At 37.1% G+C, this 16,992-nt stretch overlaps 1 protein-coding gene across 1 annotated transcript in view; it reads left to right on the top strand.

The window, feature by feature from the left end:
• Nucleotides 1-16,992, top strand: part of RYR2 (ryanodine receptor 2) — a 510,050-nt gene that overhangs the window by 395,054 nt on the left and 98,004 nt on the right. The window contains exons 72-77 of the mRNA XM_073793696.1: nt 3,513-3,683; nt 4,798-4,857; nt 7,643-7,777; nt 11,315-11,427; nt 14,530-14,626; nt 16,212-16,315. Coding sequence (XP_073649797.1) covers nt 3,513-3,683; nt 4,798-4,857; nt 7,643-7,777; nt 11,315-11,427; nt 14,530-14,626; nt 16,212-16,315 — 680 coding nt within the window. The remainder of the gene's footprint in view (nt 1-3,512; nt 3,684-4,797; nt 4,858-7,642; nt 7,778-11,314; nt 11,428-14,529; nt 14,627-16,211; nt 16,316-16,992) is intronic.

Raw genomic sequence — 16,992 nt, 5'->3', positions numbered from 1 at the left:
TGCAGGAAAAACGAACTCCTTTTGGCCAGAGATTGAGACCAAATGCAAACACCAGCCAAAGGACACATTGTCACACATCAGTCTTCAGCCAGTCGCTTGAGCAGGGATAATCATCACTATCTGTATGGAGTGCCATTTCTCAAATTAGAAGAGTATATTAGTTGGCCAGCAGACCAAGTTGGAATAGGAAATCTGGGATAGGGAAGCTCATTTTGACTTAAAGCAAAATATATGTAGCCCAGAGAGAGGCCAGTGCATGTATAATTGGCCATAATACTCTGGGAGTTCTATTTTTCTTATTTTTTGAGGAACTTCCATGCAGTTCCACAGTGGCCAAACCAGTTTGCATTCGCACCAGCAGTGCACAAGGGTTCCCTTTCCTCCACATTCTCACCAAAACTTGTAATCTCTTGTCTTTTTGATGAATAGGCTCTTTTATCCTTCATATGTCTAAATTTTCATAAATCATTTATGATTTTCTGTCTATTTGGGGGGGGTTGTAGGCCATTTTCTTGTAGGAATATTAGAAAATTCTTCCCTTTTTCTTGGTCCTCTATTAAATTTTAGGTTATTTTAGGTGAAATTGTTGGAGATATATTTGTGGTGCGTGCATGTGTCTGTGTGTATGTGAGAGAGAGAGACAGACAGACACACACACACATACAGATTGATTTAAGAGAGAGGTCATTTATCCGACTCTCCTCCTTAAATATGCTGTTGACAGAAATAATAAACAATCTGTAATAGGAATAGAAAAGAGTTTTATTTGAGCCAAACTGAGGGCTGTAACCCGGGAGACACAGATTCAAGAAGCAGTTGAATTATGTTCCACCGTACTAAAAAATGGGGGAGATTTACAAAGGCAAACACCGCAAAATTACATAAGTTATTTGTCAAAAATTATGACTGGACCTGGCAAGAAGTAAGTATGCTTGTTAAGTAAGGATTGGTCGGGGTCCGAAAGAGTTGCATAGTTACCAAGGAGGTCTTGAGACTACAATGCTGCAGCTGGCAACTGCTAGCAGATGTTTTGAGAATGGCTGGTGGTGTCCTTGAGACTGGTACAGTTCAGAAAATTCAAGTTCTCTGTGATGCAGGATCGTGTCTCAGACCACATTCACAGTGGCCACTGAGCTCCATTTTGGATGTCTGAGCCACACTCTATTTTAATTTTTTAAATGCATTTGTTTCTTCAGTGGTTAAAGCAGATGCACAATGCATGTTTGATGGGTCACAAAACAGGCTGGTCTAATTAGTGTAAAGTTTAAGTTAAATCATGTGTAAGCCAGAATGACTTTCCCAGATCTCCATATGTGAACATTTCTTCCCTCAGTGCCTACATATTGACCATGTTATTGTGTCTTCATATCTGATTCAAATGTTAGGATTGAAAATGAACTGTGCAAATTCAGTAGTTTCAGCAGTTCTGTTCAAATTATTGAACAGCTCCTATGAGTAAGGCACAGTGCTTGGTTCTGCATATAAGAAAGGAACAAAATAGGTTTGGCCACTTCCCTAATGGAGCTCCATAGTCTGGGGAGGAAATTGACACTGAACAAGGAAAAAACAGCCCTTAGAGACGTACATGAGGATATTTGACTGCTCGTATATTTAATTTCGTCCTACCAACAGTGAACTTTATCACTCATAAAAGTTCAAAGATGTATTGACTGTTCTTTTCAGTTTACAGATTTCCTATGGTATAGAAAGCAAGATGATATTTGGAGCATAAGTAGGAATTAATTTATCTAGTACTTCTCAAAACTGAGCAGTGTAGAGTTGCCTTCAGTGTTGATTTAAATTATTTTTATTATAAGGTTGCTTAAATATTTATAAATATCAAGCCAGGTATAAGCTCCTTCTACTTTTACAACAGTAAAGCCAAAAGACCTTTACAAGTTAAAATCAAAGAAAACTTCAGCACCAGTAAAATTTAGACTTTAATGTATTGAGTAATATTGTTTTGTAAACACTAAATTACCAGTATTGGGTAGAAATATGTTTGCATAACTTATATCAATTTCCTTAATTTTTAGGATGGTGGTTCCTCATTTGGGTAATTATTTTTATCAGTGTGGTTAGGTTTCCTTTTAGCAGAGAGCTCATGTAAAACCACTGATTCATTATTTTTATGGGTTAATCAATTTAATAGTACAAATAATTATTCACTGTGCTTTTTCTACTAAACTTACCGACAGTACTTTCTTACAAATTGGTACAGATAAAAGCGGGATCCACACGATAAGTACATCTCTTTGGAAAGTGAATATGATTCTTATTACTGTGGTTCAGATATTGTAGGTTTGATATATCAATATATACTATATATGTAATAATATAATACATTATATAATATATAGTATTAACATATCAGCTACCATTACCATCTGATTTCAGATGTTTCAGTACTTTCACTTTGCAAAAAACTTCTTTCATTATCACGTTGTGATGTATTTTGCCTTCTTTTGGGGAAAGCAAATCATTTGTATATTAAATGATCTTCTGAATTTCTCAGCACCAAACTATTACAGTATATCATTATCATAAAACTATCTTCAATGTTTGGTTTATTATTACAAAGAAATTTAACGTGCATGAAGAAGTGGATATGGGACAGCTATTTTCATTTTAACATTAGAACATGTCCTCTTAATAGAAAGAAGAATACTCGCTACCCAGTGAAAATTAGACTCCGTCATTGGAGGTGACCCTGGCACAAGCATAGTTTTCAACAAAATCACTAGAGAACCCTGAAGCATCATGGCTGTTCTCAGTTGTAAACAGGTTATCCAGAGATAATCCTGAATATTTATGTAACACTGATTAGTATATTACGTCTAGATTAAGGCCCTGGGGAGACAAGTGTTCAGCCTGTGTAAAAGGCAAATATATGAGAGTTTTGCATATGCTGTGTGTGTGTGTGTGTGTGTGTGTGTGTGTGTGTGTGTGTTGCAAAGCAAGCATTTGTCAAAGCAAAAACCATTTATTCTTAATTTTTTTTCCTGTTAACCACCAAAAATCATAAATCATGCAGTATCTGGAATTACCATGGATTTTTCATGCATCCACATGCCCCTCTACAATTGCAATGTGCATTTTCCTTCTAAAATTATATAGAGGGAATTCCCTGGCAGTCCAGTGGTTAGGACTCAGCGCTTCCCCTGCTGGGGACCTGGGTTCAATCCATGGTTAGGAAACATGATGTGGCCAGATAAACAACAACAACAAAAAGAAACAAAAAAATAAATAAACCTTTTTTCTTAAAAAAAAAAAAAAAGATTATCTAGAAATGCCTACCAGTAAATTCTAGTGATTTGGGAATCTGAGAGCAGGACTTAAAATCAGCAAGAGATGCTGAGAAGGAAAGAGAAGGGGTGTCCTCAGTGGGATTCCTAAGCCATAGGGACCAGCAGAAAACGAGGAAGAGGAAACTACAGGCAAGTTAGAAAAGGCTCGTAGTCCTATGAGGCAAGAAGTCATTGCAGATTCCAACACTTACCTTTGTTCTGTAGGCAGCTGTTTCTGATCAGGAAAGGAAGAAAATGAAGCGCAAAGGAGACCGGTATTCCATGCAGACCTCTCTTATCGTGGCAGCCCTGAAGCGATTACTGCCCATTGGCTTGAACATCTGTGCCCCTGGGGACCAGGAGCTCATTGCTCTGGCCAAAAATCGATTTAGTCTGGTAAGGCTCCTGTTCCTACCAGTGGGAATGATCATTCAACCTCCAGATGCTCATGTGTTTGGATTCCTTCGTCTCACTGCTCTATGTCAGTATTTCATTTGCATTGAATGCTTTATTAAGCAATTTTTCTGCACAGGCCCTAGGACTCAGACACAAAGACTGCCTGATATTTTTTTTGGAGGCTGTTTTTATTTCTAAATTACGTTAATCACCCCCAGGGCATATTCAGAAACCAAAGAGAAAAGATGGCAACAAGTCACTGGTAGTGGAAAAAAATGGATTTCATACGAACTATATCAAATTTGTGATGAGAGGTTTCTGCAGACTTATGAAGAGTGATTTTGAATGTTAGATGCATAATGTATTGTGCTGATTGTTGTTAGATACGAATTTGACTTTTGAATCAGCAGCTTTTCTCCTTTGTGAACATCAAGATTGAAGTTCTCAAGATTTCTTGATGGTCTCTGGTTTTCCTCTTCGTGGTTACACAGAGAGGATGCAAGTTTTCAAAAATATACATTGGGGTTGCTGTCTTTTATTCATGTAAGTTGGAGGACATGTTCTCCCTCCCGTGTTCCCACCCTGAAGCAACTCTCTTCATATCCAGAGTTTGAGACCCTACCATGAGCAAATTGAAGGGAGATTGTAGGAAAGGGAGCTGCAGAGATTCAGGCCCATTGGCTTTTGTCTCATATTTGCTTCTCAGGATATGCTCCTCAGTATTACTGGATCCTTGGGGATGTTATTGGGTGCTAACATGACTTCGTGGAGATTTCAGAGAATGCTGGAGACATGCTTCTGTTTGAACCCAAGGGAACATGCTTCTGCCCTACTTCTTGTGAACTGGAAATCCAGTTGTCTTGAATCTAGGGCACTTTCACTGGAGTTAAATTAGGTGGTTGTCTTGTTTCAAGTCACAGCAATATCAAAAAATTATCTGAGCGATAAGCCCCAGATATTAATTATCTGAGCGATTTAATACACTTGTTGCATGTATTAAATCCTATAAAGATGTTTATTCAAATATATACTATTTCAAGAGGTTTATTTCTAATGACTTGTGACAGTCGCTGCATTATAAGACTTCATTTAGGTAACATTTATTTCTTGACAGAAAGACACTGAGGATGAAGTTCGAGATATAATCCGCAGTAATATTCACTTACAAGGCAAGGTAAGCCCAATATTATTAGAAAGCACACTTAGCACCTATAAACTAGTTAATCTCTCTTTAGAAGAGTACTACAAATAATGTTACTTTAACAAGTCAGGTAGTGAAAATATATCATCTTAATCAGTCATTATCCTGCTTGCAGATCCTTTTGTATTAATGATTCTCAAGATAACAAATGATGTATTTTTAAAGTAGATCATCGGAGATTGTCAAACTTTGAAAAAAGATGTCGCCAGTTGAAATAGAGGTTGGGAATTTCCTTCATATAGCTGAGTTTGAGGACCTTTGGGACATGGAGACAGGTGTCTATGAAAATCTGATATTTTACACCTAGTGCTCAGAAATTAAATAAGTGTATTTGAGTCAGTACATACGAGATAGCAAGAATTAATGTAATAGCAAAACCCGTGTACATTTAGAAGAGAAACATGAATGGAAACCAAGGTAACACATACTTTCTAATGGTGGGTAAAAAATTTGCTCAAAGTAGTTTTTGTAGTCCAAGCATTTACCATTATTTGGAAATGCTTTCATAGTAGTGGATAAACTCTTCATTTGTTTACAGGACCTGTTATGTAATATGAGAGGTCTAGCAATTTATTATTTTGACTCAACTCTTTGCTTCTATTCAGATGTCCCTTCTGAGGATTTTTTTTTTAATTGTGAAAATGTCCAAATGTCAAAAACTAGTGGCTATAGTACAATATATCCCTTACTGGGTATTATAATGTTTCTTTCCAAAGATCCAAACCGTATTCATTTTCTTTTAACACTTTGGAACACAATATGATAAAGGTGTGACATGCTTTTACAGTACTCACAATGCACAAGTATTATTTAGAGCAAATTTCATGTGTACTTTGTTGTGTACTCAATTATCCATTTAATTTTAACTTGAACAGAGTAGGAGATTCATTCCTATAAGAGCACGATCTCTTTGCAGATAGCAAAAAGATTTTTAACATTATTCAAAATGTTCATAAAGGCTTCAGCTGAACCTCAATTTTATACTACATGCATGGGCACTTGAGCCAATCACGTGCCCCTGAAAAGATCTCGGAAGCCCCAGGGAATTCGAGACCACACTTTGAGAACCATGGTCCCACATAGAGACAGAAAGTATTCACTACCTCTTAAGAAGGGGTTTATACCACTCCCAGGAAACAGTCAAATAAAAGTTATATCTTGGGGCTTCCCTGGTGGTGCAGTGGTTGAGAGTCCGCCTGCTGATGCAGGGGACCTAGGTTCGTGCCCCGGTCCGGGAAGATCCCACATGCCGCGGAGTGGCTGGGCCCGTGAGCCATGGCCGCTGAGCCTGCGCGTCCGGAGCCTGAACGGGAGAGGCCGCAACGGTGACAGGCCCGCGTATTGCAAAAAAAAAAAAAAAAAAAAAAGTTATGTGTTGGATAAGCAGGAGGAAATTCTTCCATTATATTCTAGAGGTTACTTGTAGGGATACTTTGGACAATGTATGCTGTGTATTGAGGAGTCAGGAGGAACAAAAAAGCTGAAAAGGATGCATATTTATAACCAATATTTCACCTCCAAACGAATGAAACCTGAAAATAAAGACATAATGAATACTTATTCTTTGTGACATTTCATTCTATATTTTTTAAGCTAGGCGTAAAACTAGGCCCCAAGGCCCCCATGTATATAAAAATAGGCCCCACGGCCCTCATGTATATACAGACTTGCAAGCAATGAGTTCTTTTGTTCCCAGCTCTTTCTTGACTGCATTGTCTTGAAATTGTAAGACTGGTAATCCTGAGGACAAGAGGGAGTGATTGTGTATTGGAAGGAATAATATCTAGAGGTACCAGAGTCCTCAGATGAAAAAAGTATATGGAGGAAAACATTTTGTTTTATCAAAAGACAAATGGTGTTGACAAGTCGTTCAGTGCACAGAGCTCTCTCTCTGTTTGCCTGTAAGATGAAAGTTAGTTTTAACATTTCAAACTACACTTTCTCAGGCTAGGTAGATGTTGTTCGTTTACTTCTGCTTCATTGCCCTCCATCTCCCATTTTTAAAGGAAATATTTAATGGGTGGAGAAACATACGAGTATTGCTGTGCCCGTTTTTAATGACATAGTTAATCTAAATTATTTCTTTGAAGTGCTGTATCCCTGGAAAGATGCTTGTCTTTGTCAGTTTCTATGGTTTAAAATAATATTTCTTAAAAACATTCAGAATTCCGTTGTATCTTTCACTCGGGAAGTTTAACAGTATTAAAAAATAGAGTCTGTGGATTGGTTTATTGCAAGAATGTGGTTTTGTAGGCCTTCGTTGCTTTATATTAATTCATATCTTTGTTTCAGTGAGCCTGAGCTCTGTTGTAGCATCCTTGTATTTATAGATAAATGTGATCCTATATCATGGTCTCTAAAGTAAATATGTGAATCTCTCAGTGTTTGACTGTGAAAGGAAAAGAGAAAGATAAAAGATTGCTTTCCCTGACCATCTCCAGCTCATCCTTAAATCCTAGTTGAAACTTCACTTGTTTAGGGAAATCTTCCCAACCACCGACAGGTTAGGTTAAACTTCCAGGTACCTTATATTTCTTTCTAGTAGCCCTTGTCGCAACTGTAAATGTTTGTTTGATGTCTTCCTTCCTCACCAGACGATAAATTTCATGAGTACAAGGTACTTACTTCTCTGTCTTGATCTCTGCGTCATGTTTTCACCCCGTGCTATGCTCAGTAAATAGCTATAGATTGACTCTTCAGAAGTGTGTCTTCCCCTCTTTACACTGTATTTTTTGAACGTTTTTCTTTTTTTCTGCAGGTGGAGGATCCTGCTATTAGATGGCAGATGGCTCTTTACAAAGATCTACCCAACAGGACAGAAGACACTTCAGATCCTGAGAAGACAGTGGAAAGGGTCTTGGATATAGCAAATGTGCTTTTTCATCTTGAACAGGTTAGATTTTGTGTTGATTCAATCACATTTGCCTTAACCATAAAAAATATTTTTTTACAGGATGTGTGTTAACTTGTTAACTGTGGGCCAGAAAACATGTATATCCAGCATGTTCATTACAAAGAATCTATGACTTGGGAGTCCTTAGTATCTAATCAGCAGCATTTCCAAACTTGTAATTTTTGTAACCACGGATAAATAATGTATTTGGGGAGATCAAGGCCTCTGTTTTATAGTCTTTTTCAAAATATTTCTAAAATTAAACAGATAACTAAAATTATATAATTAATTTTAAGCCATTCTAACAAAAATTTGAGGAGTTATGCCTGATTTCAGATGTTTTATAACTGTTTTATTTTTCTATTGATGCTCATCAAAACATGTTTGAGATACTATCTTTCCCTGGTCTGATATTTGAATTTTGGATTTAAGGTCACTTATTTCACCTTTCCTTTGAATATTTTTGAGCTAATTTTTCTCAAGTTAAGCAATATGTTACATTTAGAGAAGAGCAGTGCATTGGTATTAGAGCCATGTGAAAATAATGTGTTTATATCGTTTTTCAGTTGTATTCTATTTTAAGCTACAAAGCTTACTGTGTATTTGATTTTCTTATTTATTACCTTTGCTCAAGAATTCCCAAACCAGTAATATCTGAAACGTCATCCATCAGTGGATCGTAGTTTTGTATAAGGGATCTTCTGGCTTAGGTAAAAATATCTGCAACACAGAGACAGTCTCTGTTTCTCACGAGGTCCACTCAGCAAAATAACACCAGACTGAGGGTGCTCAGTGTAAACCCGAGAGTGTGCTCTGTCACCGGGTCTCCATGACAATACCTACCTGACACTGAACATAAAATAATGAAATGCCCCATGTCACCTCAGGATGTTGTCATCTGAATGTTTTGCAGAACTTCCTAGCATAGCAATAATAAACGTGTTTCTTTGATTCCTATTTTATATTATCCGATGACCTCCTATCACCGCCCTGGCCAGTTAAATAACCGAAGGGTATATCTAGTGTAGCATCCTCTTACTCAGATGCCCCCCAAGTGCTAGTAACTTCTCCAGCGCCATGCAATTTATCACTACACCTGATGAGATTAAGCTAGGATACTCTTACACCATATGGCCAGCAATATGTGTTTACGTTATGTAACACCATAATATTAATAATATAATATGATAATAAAATATTATTTAGGCAACTTAATGGTTCCCTAAATATTTTCATGAAATATTAAATAAATATAAATGATCATCCATCAGCAGATGACAAGATTTGAGGTAATGAAATGTTAAGTGATATATAAAGTCATGGAGTTGTGTTTCCAGAAGTATATATGTATTTAGGAAGATTACTCAGTGATAATTAAATGGCTCCTAGAGGACCATTTCTGACAGCATTACTCTACCATGAGTTTTTAATTCTTCCTGGGTCTCATGCACATATCTGGATTTGCTTGAATGACTTTTAGATACATTAAATGAAGTTTATTGAACCCTGTTTTATTATAGTCCTATGTTATGTACTCATAAATACATGTGATCATAATGAATGATGTTATTTGTAAAGTGGTGAGATTCATTTTACTGAGCAGCTGTTTATCCCGTGAACATTTATTGCATGCACTACTGAATGGCAGCATTGTACTCTGCTGGGGACTGAATTCTGTCCCTCTACTCAAGTGGCTTGTGCTCTAGAGGCGTATATGGCCACATAGATAAATATGTAGTGATTCAGATGTGCCAGGATACAAAATGTATTGAAGAGAGAATAAGAGGAACCCAAACTTACTCTAGCCATGATGAGGGTGATCCCTGTGTAAACCTTAAAGAAGTAAGAATTATCTAGGAAAAGGTAAGAGGGTCAGATTTTCATGGCCAACTATTCTTCAAAATGTTAAGAATATGAGTAAAAAGAACTCATCAGTTATCAAAAGATAGAAAAGACTGCAAGATATCTGTGTGCAGAATTCATGCCTTTAATACCTCTATTCTAATGTTAATTTGTGAGTCATAGAATAGTTTGCAAAGAATATTTTCATTTGCCACACTCAGTGCAAAAACAGTGGGTGCAGAGGAAAGACTTCATCTGGCTCAAGGGTCAGCGACCTTTGCAATTGAACATTTTGTACTGTACATCTGGTCATTTTTCTTAGGACAGTAAGCTGTCTCCTTGGAATTTTCTAATACTCAAACTCCAGACAGGCTAACACAGCAGCAAACCCAGGTGTTCAAACAGTTACAAGACACATCTTGATGTTCACCCTTGGATCACCGATCTTAACAACATCTATTTACTTGATTTATAGGAAAATTCACTATTTAAGGTCTTTCCTTGTTAATTATGTTTGTTGACTATCACCCATGTCGATCAGAATGCCATATTCTAGGTGAATAATACTACCCTTGATTGTTTTCACCTGCAGTGTCTCAACAATGTTTTGTTTTGCTTAATAGAACCAAGAAGAAAATTGAACTGGATAATTATCAAAAAGTGTTTATTGATCCTATAGAAGGAAGAAGATCACAGAAATAAGTGCTTTCAAATTATACAAATTGTTTTGTTAAAATTTCCAAACCACTGTAATCCAAACATTCTCAATGTTTTCTTCAGGCATTATTACATTCATATGTTGACCCTTTACTGCAAAGGATAATAAATTTAGTTTTGCTTTTTTAGCTAATGTAACGTTTTTATTTCTTCCAGAAATCTACATGTATGCGCCGGAGATATTACAGTCCGGGAAGTACAGTGTTCAATTGCCTAGAAATTACTAATTAATTTAGAATTCTATGCTGGGATTTTTTTCTCTCTAATACTTACAATTAATCTCTTTTTCTTCTGGAAATTCCAAACACCATTAGCTAAACACATAGCTTGCTTGCATCATTTACTGCAACTTTTGAATTCTCATTTGTCCCTCTCTAACAAAGTAATTATATATTTTAACATTTTTGCAAAATTAAATTCTTTTACTCACTCCTACTAATGTGTTCAAAAAGACTTGTCATCTCTCCATCCTGTTATATTAAGGAACAGTGGACTTTTCGTTAGAATTTTCTTTAAGGAACAGTGGACTTTTCGTTAGAATTTTCTTTAACTGCCTCTGTTTATGTTTACTGTTGTAGCTCTTATGATAAAATTAGTGGAAATGGATAAATAAATAAGAATAGGTTCATTGTTTTGCATAGGCAAAAACTATGTTTTGGCACCATAACCGAATTCTGAAAAGGATACAAAATTGTTTTATATAGAATAGTTTTATATTTCTTTGATTTTTAAAGATGACATAGTTTCTAAAGTACACAGTGTTGGGAAAATATTGTATTTTTACTAAGGAAACTATGTAACATTTGAAACTATTTCAAATTTAGCATTGGGTAACTTTGAGGACATGGGTTTTCCCATAATAATTGGGAGGTACTTTTGGGATTGAAATTCTAAAAGTTTTTAGCTAAAAGATGCAGCTGTATTTTTGAGGGCCTTTGGGGGGTTAAATACATATGTCTTTGTGTCATTCTACCTCAGGTCGAGCATCCTCAGAGATCGAAAAAGGCCGTGTGGCACAAACTGCTCTCTAAGCAGAGGAAACGGGCAGTGGTTGCCTGCTTTCGGATGGCTCCTTTGTATAATCTGCCAAGGTCAGAATTTCTTTAACGTTTATAATGGATTCAAGTTATTCTTCCCCTAACAAGTGATAGGAGGCATCTACCTTAACACGAGAACAATAGTCCAAAGAGAAGGATGGACAAGATTTATTGGCTTTTCTGTGTAATTCTTGACTTTGTTTTCCTTTGTCGGGTATTCTCATTGGTCTGTAATGTCGTTATTAAATGACTTTTATTTTTTATTGAAGTATAGTTGTGTTAGTTTCAGGTGTTTCAAGTGATTCAGTTATACATTTATAAAAATCTATTCTTTTTCAGATTCTTTTATAGGTTATTACAAAATATTGAATATAGTTAGTTCCCTGTGCTATACAGTAAGTCTTTGTTGTTTACTTTATATATAGTAGTGTGTGTATGTTAATCCCACACTCCTAATTTATCCCTCCCCACCCTTTACCCTTTGGTAACCATAAGTTTGTTTTCTATTACTTTTAAATACTCAGGAGGATCTGCTCACACATGTGAGGCAGGATAGAGTAATTAGGAACTCAGTCTTGGGGGTCAGACTGCCTTGATTTGAATCCTGACCTCTCAGCTTCTGGATGCATGACCTTGGTCAAGGTTCTTACCTGACTTTGTACCGTAAAATTTGCCTCATAGACTTGTTCAGGTTATTTAATGGGTCGAAGTATACACAGTGCTTAGAACTGAACATAACACAAGCAGTGTTAATTGTTGTTTATTATTTTTGTGATGATTTAGCCTTTGGGGAAAAGAACTGATATGGAACTAACTTATGGGAATAACGTAAACATGTTTGACAGACCCATCAACCTTCTCCTAGAGATACAGGAGATATACTTGTTAAAAGAAAAGTAACCCGTGGCATTGAAGTCTAGCCCAGGGTACCATTTCCACCTTCTTGTGATTCTCCTAAGAAACTGTGCTGTTTCCCACTCTGAGCTTTATACAAGTGGCATCTTCCCCATGTCTGTTAAACAAGGCTCAGCTCAGCTGCATCCCTTTTTTGGACCATCTCTGACCAAGCCACGCCCTCTACCTCTTCCAAGTTGAAAATGCTTCCTCCTGTTTGTTTCTAGGAAACTTTTAAATACCTCTAGTTGTGGGCACTTTCCTATAGTATTGGGGCTGTTTGTCTCTCTGATTCAGACTTTGAGATCCTTTAGAGCTATGTTCAATTTCATATCTTCAGTACCTAGAGCACTGACTTTCAGTAAGTGTTTGAATGAATGAATAAAAAAAAAAAAAAAAAGACAAAAACATAACTCCTCCCTGCCCCCTGCCACTAACAAAGCAAAACAAACAAAACTTTTCGATTTCACTAAGGCCGGTAAATTCCTTGCCATCTCGTCACTCACTAAGTATAAAATGTATTTGAGTTCCTTCTCAAACCACGTGCTGCTTCTGAATTCTCTGGCTCAATTATGGTGTCACAGTTCAGTCAAATAGAACATTGACCTTGAATTCATATTCTTATTTCTTTTCTGGTTCCTCCTATACAGACATTTTCCAAGTTTCATCAAGTTTTTCTTTTCTTTTCTTTTTTTTTTACAACTCTTTTGGATTATAATTGCTTTACAATGTTGTATTAGTTTCTGCTGTGCAACAAAGTGAATCAGCTATGTGTATACATATATCCCCATATCCTCTCCCTCTTGCGTCTCCCTCCCACCCTCCCTATCCCACCCCTCTAGGTGGACACAAAGCACCGAGCTGATCTCCATGTGCTACGTGGCTGCTTCCCACTAGCTATCTGTTTTACATTTGGTAGTGTGTATATGTCCATGCCACTCTCTCACTTCTTCCCAGCTTACCCTTCCCCCTCCCCATGTCCTCAAGTCCATTCTCTACGTCTGCGTCTTTATTCCTGCCCTGACACTAGGTTCATCAGTACCGTTTTTTTAGATTCTATGTATATGTGTTAGCATACGGTGTTCAACTTTTCCTTTGAACCGTTTCACATCACCATCCTTCCCTTCAAGGTCACCTCTTCAACTCCCTTTATTGACTCACATCATGTTGATGACAGCAGATTCCGAGGTAGTTTCTGCGATGTCACGGAGTCTGCCGTTCCACTGTCTCGGATATAACGTATTCAAAATTGTACCCCTTATTCCAGTGGGAATATTCTCAGACCTGGTGCTTTTAGGAAATACACTCAGATTTGCTTGAGAAATAGCCAAGGCTCAACCTGTTGAATCAGAATACCCGAGGGCTTAGCATGTGTACTGTTTAAAGGCTCCACAGGGGATTCTGATGTACCAGTAAGGTTGAGCCGCTCTCGTGCAAGGATTTATGGCGAGTTCTGGCCGTTCCATCTGTGTTGACGGTTCTTCTCCCTGGATTTCAAGGCCCTTCATAAACCTGTCTACCTTTATGTCTCATGATTCCTTAGCCCGCCTTTGATACTGTTAAGCTCAGCGTTCCATCCTTCAATGGCGCCGGCTCATTTTAACACGTCTGGTATTGTCTTATGATGTTCCCTCATTGACATGATTTTCTTAGAGTGGAACCTTAGCCATAAATCTCATCAATTTCACGATGAGTTTAACTTATGGTTTTAGTCTTCACTGGTCTTCTTTAATTCGTAGGCAACCACTTATCATCAGTATTCTGGGATTTAGTCTTTGGATATACACTCCCATAACGTTCCCTTAATACATTTAGTTTTGTGATCCTCAGGGTCTGTATCCAATGCTAACAGGAGCATTGGATAATTCCATAACATCGTTTATCCAGAGCCACTTCATGTCATAAGAGCTACCATGTAATGAGCATCTATCCAATGTGCTTTACATTCTTTATCTCAGTTTGAGTCTCACAAAACTGACACGTAGATGGGGTTATCCTAGTTTTATAAATGAGAGAAGTGAAAGTCGACAAAGTTGCATAACTTGACCAATGTTACAAAACCTAGAAATAACTAAATCCATGTCAGTGTGTGATCTGAGAAACCCTTCTCTGTCCTCTGTGATATCTTCCCTTCCAGTTGAGAGTAGGAAGTTTATTTTTATTTTATTCTTTGAGTGCACAGATAATCCAGCGATAAAGTGCTACTGAATACCTTTTCACTTTAATTAAAAATAACTGTTTGAAATTGTGCTTACCTTTTAGGCATCGGGCTGTCAATCTCTTTCTTCAGGGATATGAAAAATCTTGGATTGAGACGGAAGAACATTACTTTGAAGATAAACTGATAGAAGATTTAGCGGTACATTTTTAATGGGGTTAGAAGATGAAAGAAAGTCTGGGCTTGGTGGGATAACATTGGTGTGAGCCATTTATCTTATAACATTGAAGAGAAAACATCATTGCAGTGTGTGGGCCTTAGGAAACTTTATTCTCGATTGTTATTGCATGCAGTGTTTAGGGAAAAATTCACTCTTCTTATTTCAAAGAGATCTCATCCGCATCCAGCAATTCAGAATTTAACTAAACTTTGACTCTATTATTCTTTTAAATTCTTCCTCAAAGCACCTTCAGACACCTCCGAACCAGGATATTACTATAAAAGCTGAACCATAAAGAATTATTCACCAAAACTAGATCGAAGGTTGACAAAAGCCAATGAAAAGTAGCTGGTTGTTAAACATAGACAGGGCAGAGAATGATAGATTGGGTACAGGATGAGCAGGAAGTCATGGTAAATATAGTATAAACGGCAAGTAGAATGTTTCAGTCCAACCATGCTGATAAGGAGGCTTGTGTTACTGAGAGTGCTTCACTCGGGAGCCATTGTCTTAATTTTTTATGAGCTGTGGACCTATTTAAAAATCTGACCAAGGGCCATCTTAGGAAAATTTATAAGCATATAGTCCTGCAGAATTTTGCAGACTAGTCAGAGGCGTTATGATTCCCAAGTTAAAGACCTCTTGTCTAACAGTTTGTTTTGTTTTGTTTAACTCACAACTTATTAGGGAACATAAAGGATAAACTAATCCAGTTCATAAAACCTTAACCCTGATTACCCCCTTATATTTTAAATGAATTTCATTTCTTTTTAAAATCAAAACCTGTAGAATATTAGAATATTCAACCTTGTAGAAAGTTACACAGTACCTGCAACATTAAGCCTTAAATCCAAGAAAGGACATATTTAGGTAGAGAGAATCTCAGTCTGAATGGGTAATTCTTATAGAGATATAAAATGCATTAAATCGTTCAACAAATGGGATTAATTAATTCTACAGTCAGTAAAAATGCTTCATAATTTTCCTCATGGTACATGTTCTATCCAATAGAATGAAATCACTTTTTTAAGTTTTAAAAGTAACTGAAAATGAGAAAAAATAATGTGTAAGTGATTCAGACATTAACTCATTCAGCATTCTTTGCCTTTCTCTGTCTGTGTAGGCAACAAAAATGTTTCATTTGATAATCAGTTTGCCTTGCTACATGAACATTTTTATACTTGGAGTGATGTAGCATTTTATTGCAATTCTTTGTAAATTGAGCCCTCCCTAAAGCTGAAATCCGTGTAGCAGATACACTTTTCAGTTAGTTATGAATCTGCTTATAAGAATGGCATTCAGAATTTTTAAACGATGTAAGTCATCTTTGCCCATAGTGTTTTTTGGTCCCATTATTAAATAGCTTTTTTTTTTTTAAAGCTGCATACTTTTGCGTCGGTAATATAACACACACACGTGCATACACGTGCAGGTACAATGCATATAACACAGACACACTCACGCACCACAATAGGATGAAAAAGGCTTTCTTTTTATTTGTTGTTCCTGGGTCTGGGTGAACATTTCACCTAAATGTGAAATTTTATAAATTTGACTTTTGAATAGAAACCTGGAGCAGAACCTCCGGAAGAAGATGAAGGAACTAAGCGGGTTGATCCTCTCCATCAGCTGATACTTCTGTTCAGTCGAACGGCTTTAACGGAGAAATGGTATGGTTGGGAGGATTCACACGAGACGTAGGAAGAACAGATAGAAACCCGTGTCTGAGTGTTCTGTCCGTCACATGTTCCTGTTTCAGTTTCATCTTGTTCTTGGGAGGAGAGAGAAGTGTTCAAAGATAGGACCAGTCTGGCATACACTACGAACCAACGCTCACACAACTTCAGGCTTTAATAGTTACCTACCAAATATTTACCTAGCTCTCATTTTTCTTAACAACATTGTAATTAGCTGGTTGACTTGATTCTGAATCTTCCTGTTGATCACAAACAAGCTTTAGAAAATAAAAGAGCCCAAAGCAAATTTCAGTACCAAAAATGTTTGGAGACCACTGGTGACCCCAAATTTCCTGGGTGGATTCTGTCTCCATTCAGCAGTAAGTCTTAGGAAACTTGAGGAGGTGGGTGCGCCATCCTTTCAGTGGAAGGTTTCTTTGAGATCTATTTTATGGGCATTCTCCATTTTTCTTGGTTCCTACAGTCTTGGTCATATGAATTCACTGAAACCACAAAGGGCAAACCTCTATGGAGTTGAATAAGAAATGCACTCATAAGCCCAGTAATCAAAATGTGCTCAGTATCTGCTCATTACAGGGGCACCGCACAGGCTGATTCTGTAGATGAGCCATGGTGGAGGTTTTAAAACCTTTACCTGCTTCCCTGCCATG

Source organism: Tursiops truncatus, chromosome 16, assembly GCF_011762595.2.
Source record: "Tursiops truncatus isolate mTurTru1 chromosome 16, mTurTru1.mat.Y, whole genome shotgun sequence".
NCBI lineage: Eukaryota > Metazoa > Chordata > Mammalia > Artiodactyla > Delphinidae > Tursiops > Tursiops truncatus.
Note: the sequence above shows the minus strand (reverse complement) of the source record. Positions and strands in the feature narration are given on the sequence as shown.